The sequence below is a fragment of the Elgaria multicarinata genome, chromosome 3, assembly GCF_023053635.1.
Source record: "Elgaria multicarinata webbii isolate HBS135686 ecotype San Diego chromosome 3, rElgMul1.1.pri, whole genome shotgun sequence".
Lineage (NCBI taxonomy): Eukaryota > Metazoa > Chordata > Lepidosauria > Squamata > Anguidae > Elgaria > Elgaria multicarinata.
The window spans coordinates 54604613-54612854 of record NC_086173.1 but is presented as its reverse complement, the minus strand read 5'-3'; the positions used below and the strand labels follow the sequence as shown (position 1 = coordinate 54612854).

Here is an 8242-nt window from a genome sequence, read left to right as displayed (position 1 = left end):
AGGAGCGGACTATGGGTGGAGCAGCGCTGAGCGGAGCGGGCCGATCCGAAATTTTTGGATCGGCCCGCGGGGTGGATCGGGGGGGTCCATGCACACCCCTACTTTTCCTTCTCATAGTCAGTCCTACTCAGTTACTTGAGTCCAGCATGATGGCCAACGGGCAAGCTCATTAGAAAACCTCGAGAGAAATATGCATCTGGATAAGCTGTGTCAAGAGTAAAAATCCATTTGGTTGTAAGGCAACTCTGTTTCATTGAGCATAATACAGCCATATGAAGAGAGGCTGGGCAGGATCTACACTACTGCTTTAAAAGAGTTTATAACAGTCGTGACAACTTTTGGGGACCAGGACACACTCCATAGACAGTCTTCAAACCATTTTCAAAGTGTCATATCCTGCTTGGTGTAGGTCTGGCCCTATAAACAAAGAACTTCTCCCCTGGCAATGTGAAAAGCAGGTATATTTCTACACAGTAGCATCTTAACCAATTAGCAGTTGGCAAAATTCTAAAGCAAGACAAAGACAGATCAAAGAAAACTCCATTATACTTTAAAAACAGATGGCCCATAATTCTTCTAGCAATGCCAGATTGACCTAGATGATGAGGCTTCTTTATCAAGCTAGCTTATTTGTCTTATACTAAAGGTTTTGACAGTTAGAAATTCCAGATAAGCATTTCCTTCCAATTAAGCAGTTTCAACATTAGAGCACATTCAGGCACATGCATCAAGTCCCATCATGCAGTTCACTTGCAAGAGCCAAACTATACAGAGCAGATATACGAAGGCTTGTGACCTTGCTTTCTCAGCCCCCCTCCCTATGGGCCTACTAGACCCACCGTCCACATTAAACTTGCATTGCCATCAATGGTTCTATTTCTCTCTCTCTGTCTTTCTCTTCCTCAAGCGTTTCTCTCTGCGTAACACTGACCACTTGCTTCAGTTCTGTCTTTGTGACAGCATTAGTAGTAGATTTAATACATTATTTTAGGAAAGCAATGATTACATGGATTATTACTATGCAAGCAATGATTACACCAATCACAAGCATAATTATTTGCAAGCTTTTAGCACCAATGGAGCCAAATCTATTGCTAAATCAAGACCAGATGGACCAGGGCTCGACATGGACAGCTTTTGCCATCTCACGGATCTTTGTAGCGTGGTCAAATACTTCTTGTGAGTCACCAGGCATGTATACACAACGTTCCTTACCCACAAGGGCACAGACACCATCTTGACTGGCTAGAATGTAATCTAAGGCCATGCGATTCAATAACACCATCTGTCTGATCTCTTTGTTCAGCAGCTAGGCTACCAATAGCATCTGCAGTTTCATTTGCCATAATTTCAATTTCAGCTTGCAATCTAATAGCAGCCGAGCCAATTCTACTTGCACCATACATAGGGAATAATATGCCACCACCAAGTACCTGACCATCAGTGAGTGCACTTCGTGATTTTATTTCTTCTCTGGCATCTCTAGCATTCCTGATTTTACCTTCAGGAAGTTGGTCAAGCACTCTAATAGCAGGTAATAACGCAGCCACATAACACATGCCTCCCCATCCCAAGGGGAGGTGTTTGTATGCTTTATTCCCACAAACAAAATAATGACCTGCTAAGGCAGTGAATCCATACTTGCACTGAGGTCTCATCATCCACTGCATATAATACCCTGGGAAAGAAGGACTCGAGTTAGGTAACCATGTCCCGTTAGATGCTTGGGCACCATTTACAACATAAGTAATATCACACATTTACTTTTCCCCACTCAAAAGGCAGAACCATTGCAACCCCAACAAAACTTCCCTGGTACTTTGGCATACAATTGGATATATTCAGCCCATAACATCCCATGAAAGGCTGGAGACACTAGCTGAGTTTCATTCAGTTGAATGGGAATCATAAGAATTCCTCCACAAATGTGAACAGGCATTCATTAGCTCAGCAGTCACTTTTGCCATTTTCAAGATAACATTGTCCCCATGGTTCATCACAAATTGCAGGAAGGAGAGAAATAAGACAAAGCTGGGTTTCATTTTGTTACTCTAGGTTGAAGTACAATAAGGAAATTGCACACACAGGAGGAAGAAAATGGGGACAAACCAGAACCACGGAAGCAAGATGTTTTCAGATCCTGGGCAAAGTCCAGTAGACCGGGAACTTGGAGACTTGTTTGTGGGTGCATATAGTATAGTTCAGTTCTGGGGTAGGCAGTTCCTGCTTTGTGTTGTCTAGGATTGGAGTCTGTTGCCTCTGGGATAGGGACTTTCTTGTTAGCCCTATACTATAATTTTTTTGGATAATCTTTGTGCTATTATAGCAATTTGCCTACCTATAAGAATTGTAAATGTGTGTGCAAAACCCCTGTAGTTGAAGGATAAGGAAGGCTTATTTAAGCCACTTTCCTCTGTTTACTAGAGCATTTATAACCTGCTTTCTCTGTGCCTTAATCAGCCCTCTTGCTCACTTTTCCTTCTCAGAGTCAGCCCTGCTCAGTTATCTGAGTCCAGCGTGATGGCATACGGGCAAGCTCATTAGAAAACCTCGAGAGAAATATGCAGCTGGATTAGCTGTAACACATGCCCTGGAATAGAATTTGGATTATAATTGTAATTGCAATTGCTTGGCATTCATGCTTATAAGCCTCTGGGAGCCTTAATGAAACATTAGAACGATGCCATTGTTGCTGCAAATGGCTATGCATCCTGAACAGTTTGCCAGAACAGAAGTTGAACATGAGAAGTGCCCTGATGCTGGATCAGAACCGAGGGTCCATCTAGTCCAGCACTCTGTCCACCCAGTTGGGTGTGGAGTGAACAATGAACTCCATGTGCGTGACATTCACATACAATCAGCAGTAGAGAACTGATCCACATGATCACAGAAAATAAGGACTATACAACGTTTTTGTGTAATGACAGTTCCCTACTAGTTTGCATAGCTGCCACCGCCACACTGTTTCTATGCTTTTATCCCTCCAGCATCACCAGTTAGAGGTGTCACAAGAGTGCTTGTGCTGACTAGGGTCACGGGCTTAACATGGCAGTGTGGGCAGTGCCAGTTCTGCAGCTCCCACTCAGTTGACATTCTGCAGAGAATCACAGTGCCCTACCAGCCAGCCAGCAGGGTGAAGAGGTGCCTAGATACCCCAGAAGAACTCTTTTCTTTCCTCTCAGAACTCCGTTTGCAGCCAGCTTCTTGCTCTTGCGAGGTAGGTAACTATTTGCTTTTTTAAAAAAATATGCCTTTGTTGATTGCTTGTCCTCCACACTCAAGGGATGAAAGACAAGCTCAGATAAGCTGGGTGGGAAGGGCTGTTTTACTACTGAAGAAAAAGGCAGTCTCTCCCCTCTTCCCCACCTCAGGATATTTTGCTAATCCCCCCCTTTAATTGGATGTAGCTTCAGGCCAGTTCCATACCTCTTCTGTCAGTTGGTCTTCCACACAAGCGAACTCAGTGATTCTGGTCATCACCTTTCCAAAAGGCAAGTGAACTCAGTGGCAAAGAGCACCTTTTATCAGCTTAGGCTGAAATACCAGCTGTGCCCTTATCTGGACAGAGATAGCCTAGCTACAGTTATCCATGCTCTGATAACCTCTCGTTTGGATTACTGCAATGCGTTATACGTGGGGCTGCCTTTGAAAACGGTCCAGAAACTTCAGCTGGTACAAAACAGGGCAGCACGCTTACTGACAGGGACTGGCCGACGAGACCACATTACGCCAGTCCTTTTCCAGCTTCATTGGCTGCCAGTCCAGGTCCGGGCCTGATTCAAAGCATTGGTATTAACATTTAAAGCCCTAAACGGCTTGGGGCCAGGTTATCTGAAGGAACGCCTCCTCCCATATGTACCTGCCCAGACCCTAAGGTCATCCTCAGGGGTCCTTCTCTGCGAGCCCCTGCCAAAGGAAGTGAGGCAGGTGGCTAGCAGGAGGAGGGCCTTCTCTGCTGTGGCACCCCAGCTGTGGAATGAGCTCCCTAAGGAGGTTAGCTTGGCACCTACATTATATGCTTTTAGACGCCAGGTGAAGACCTTTTTATTCTCCCAGTATTTTAACAGTCTATAAATAAATTTTAACTTGGTGTTTTAAATTTGTAATTTTGCATTGCTGCTGTTTTTATCTGGTTGAGCTTTTATATTGTATTTTGTACTATGGTTTTATACTGTTGTTTTATACTTCGAATATTTTTAACTTTTGTGAACCGCCCAGAGAGCTCCGGCTATTGGGCGGTATAGAAATGTAATAATTAAATAAATATAAATAATAAATAAGTAATGGGAGGTTGGGGTGCTGTGGAATCATTTTCCATGGCCTGCTTCCTTTCACCCTTCATGGAAATCCAGGAATGACTCACTTTGTACACCCATTCAAGAGGTATCAACCTGTGGTCAGGTGTGCAGTGCTGCATGGCAGAGTCAATGCAAATGCGTGAACTCCTCACCCTTTCAGGGCGTCAGTGTGTACAGAAGGATCATCTTAGCTGATGAGACTTTCTTACTGAACCAACATGAACTTGCGCAATTGAATTTTCAGTCCTTTCTAGTCTGAAGCAAAATCAACATCTTTGTTTAGTTTCAAGGAGAACTAAAAAAGGTCTTCTCTCTGTCTCTCTATCTCTCTCTCGCTCTCAGTGTGTATTAAAGGTATGATTAAAAGGATCAGATTTTGAAAGGTTCCAGGCCAGGGTAGAGGTGGCATGGTGGGAGGAAGAGGCATGTGAAGATGCCATATGTACCCCTCTTCTTATACATGAGGCTTATATCACCTTTCTTCATGCTAGTTTGGGCATGAAGCTGAATTTTAGGGATGTGCTCCGCTCCGCTTAGAATTGGAGAATCAGAAGCGAATTGGCCTGATCCGCCTTGCCCCCAGGGTGCCTGCTGCCTGCCTGCCTTCCCCCCAGGGTGCTGCTGTGGTGGGGCATCTGCCGGGACTGACTCCCCCATACTAGATCTATGGTGTATCTCTGCCTGGCTCTCTGCCCGCCTGTCCTCCTCCTCTGTGACCGCCTCACAGGGATGGTTTGTAATGCATGACTTACTGCTGGCTTTGAAACAAACCATCCTTGCCTCACTTCCTTATGCCCCCAGAAATGCCTGCTGCCTGCCTGACTGCCTCCCCCCCCCCCCCCGGGGTGCTGCTGTGGTGGGGCATCTGCCGGGACTGATTCCCCCATACTAGATCTATGGCATATCTCTGCCTGGCTCTCTGCCCGCCTGTCCTCCTCCCCTGCCCACCTCGCAGGGATGGTTTGTGTGTGTCTTGCTTTGTCTCAGGGGACAAGTCCTTCCTGCGCTCATTTAGACTTTTTGAAGTTCCAGATCAATTTTTCAAGTGTGGAAGAAGATTCATATTTAGGGTTATCTACTCCCCAATTCATGGCATGTTGGGATTTCCTTTGAAATGGCCCCATTGAGCTGTCTGCAGCTTTAAATCCCTGAGATACTGGGGTGTCTGATTTTCAAAAATTCCCCAAAAATCAGGGGAGGCTTGGATTGGCTTGAGTCTTGGCATGCATGTGTATATGTGCATGAGGTGTCATGGTGCCGAACTTGAGGTTTCTAACATGAAAATTGACGGAGATATAGAAAGGGGTGTGAATTGGGGTTAGGGGTGCTGCGTTAGAGGTTAAAGCCCCCCCAAAATCAGGGGATGATGGAATTTGCTTGAAACTTGCCATGAATGCGGATGTGCCTGCTTCCAAGTTTTTATCTGTCAAAATGTCGGAGAACAGTCCATGTCTGAAAATGGGGTGTCCGAGTTTTAAAAATTCCCCCAAAATCAGGGGAGGCTTGGATTGGCTTGAGTCTTGGCATGCATGTGTATACGTGCATGAGATGTCATGGTGCCAAATTTGAGGTTTCTAACCTTAACAGAAAAAAAGTTGTAGGCTTTTCTGGATTTCAATGCAAGCCTATGGGGGGAAAAGCGGAGGTCCGATCCGGATCCGGAGCTTCGCAGCGAATCGGAGCAGACTATAGGCGGAGTGGAGCGGACCCAATCTGGAAGTTGCGGATCTGGAAGAGAAGCGGATTGGGGGGTCTGTGCACACCCCTATTGAATTCCTTACCAAACCACTGGCCTCTCTTCTTTGCACACACCTGGGAAGGAACTGCAGGAGTTGCTACGGCTCTTACAGCAGTCTCTGTTCCCAGGTCGAGAAGCTGCACAGGCACAGGGATCTCCTCGAAACCTTTTCAGCCTATATTTTGCGCTGCTCATATGCCATGTTTTTTCTTGCATAGGAGTGCCACAGAACGTTTCTCGGGGAGAGCGATGTAGTTAAAATTCCACCCTGGAAAACAAAAGGGAGTGTCACCTGGTGATGTTCTCCCATCTAAATTGCCCCTGCCAGAGATACAGTGTAACTTTTGACCTCATAAAAATACTTCTAAAGAACAATTATACTATAGGAATGAGTCTGATGAAAGCAAATGTAGAGAAACTTTAGTATGTTCAGAGCACGTTGCCTAAAGCAAGACAATTTCCTGGTACGAAGAGCATAGTACCTTCTTCACTGCAACTTGAAAGTCAAGAAGTAACTATGTGTGTCAAAATGACTTGACAATAGGGTTCCCACAATCCTCTTCCCCAGCCCTCAAGAATAACCACTCATTTTGCATATGTTATTTTACTTTAAATTATCTGTGGTTTGGGGGGCTGTCTATACACCCTGTATACCCCATGGTGGCTGCTATATGGCGTTGTGTTGGTTATACAATGTGGCTGCTAACTCACAGCCACAACGGGGCTTTCCCCTGAAACTGAACTTTTTAAAAGCTGCAGATTTACCACAGCTTTCTCCATCTGCTGGTGGTGACCTCGCTACAGCTTGAGGCTGGGGGCATTCTGGGAATAGTCTGCGGCCATGGATAGGCCACAGGAAGCGCAGGAAGGCCGGGCAGGGGGTAGGGCTCATAAAGGCTTCACTGAACAGCAGCTCCTCTAGGATTATTTTTATTTTATTATGCTCCCTTTCCTAATGATCAGTCCTTGTTTAAAGGGTCCCTTTAAAGTTCCTGTTGACCTAAGCAACCGTGAGTTCCCTCCCGCCCTATCATGCTGCCCCAAGCCCCTGCGCTCCCTCCTGCCGTGGGGATTTAACGTTCCCACCCTGCAGCTGTCTCATTTAAACCAGGTCTACTGGGCTGTCAAAGTGGTTCCCAACATGTCAATTATTTGCTAAAAACAAACTCTGCCCAATCCATCAAAGCCCACAGTATGCTTTAAAATGCATATGCGTATCTCCGGTCTGTCTTAAGCTTTCCACTGCAAGCTCCTAACTGGAGGAAAGGTCTAATAAATTCCTTCCAACCTTGAAAGATGTGCAATGCAATCCCACCCACAATTACTAGAGAGGGACTCACTGAACTCAGAGCTACTTTACGGCTGCACAAGATGGAAGACTGTAGAGCTAGCAGAGAACGTGGCCTTTGCCCCCACCTGTATGCTACATCAATTTTCTCAGCTGCCTCGGCTTCATCTTGGAATCTAGTTCTGCCCCATAACCTCTGTTTATAGCTGTCTACATCTGTTTACAACTTTGCCCTGACTGCCCTTTTGTATTTCACCATGACGCTCCCTCAAAACATCTAGCATACTACCTTTTGGAGGCTTTTTGTGTCAATGTATATGGACTAGAGAATGTTCTTTTCCTTTGAAAATGTTTCTTGATCACAGCTGCATAGGTAATAATTCCTATTATGCATTCATGTGGGATGGATAGAACTTCCTATAGGTGTGCTTTTCTCTCAGCCCTGCAGGGTGAGGAGCATCTGCAAAAAACAAACAAAAACCTACGATATTACAAAAAAAAAAAAACACACAAAACCCTCCTCTTCTTATTTATTTATTTATGTATGTATTTATTTATTACATTTTTATACCGCCCAATAGCCGAAGCTCTCTGGGCGGTTCACAAAAATTAAAACCACAAAAAACATCCAACAGGTTAAAAACACAATTACGAAATACAGTATAAAAAGTTGCAGTTATTCTTTGCAATTATTAAAAGCCTTGTCCTCCTATCTCTAGCTCACTTTCTTCGTGATCCTTATTTATTAAAGGAGAAGTTAAAAATGTACAAACACCACAATTTTTTAAAAAGAAAATCATCTAAAAGTGTTACAACTTAGATTTGGTTCTTATTCAAGTTTGCTCAGAAGCAAGTGCCACTGACTTCAGGTGGCTTCCTCTCAAGTAAGCAGGTATAAGATCATAGTCTTCATTTCTC

General features: G+C 44.7%; 1 protein-coding gene across 1 annotated transcript in view; it reads left to right on the top strand.

Annotated features, from left to right (window-relative positions):
• The first annotated feature begins 1006 nt into the window (after positions 1–1006).
• Positions 1007–8242, top strand: part of ST6GALNAC1 (ST6 N-acetylgalactosaminide alpha-2,6-sialyltransferase 1) — a 44209-nt gene continuing 36973 nt past the window's right edge. Inside the window, exon 1 of the mRNA XM_063121509.1 lies at positions 1007–1179. Within this exon, the coding sequence (XP_062977579.1) occupies positions 1007–1179 (173 nt within the window). The remainder of the gene's footprint in view (positions 1180–8242) is intronic.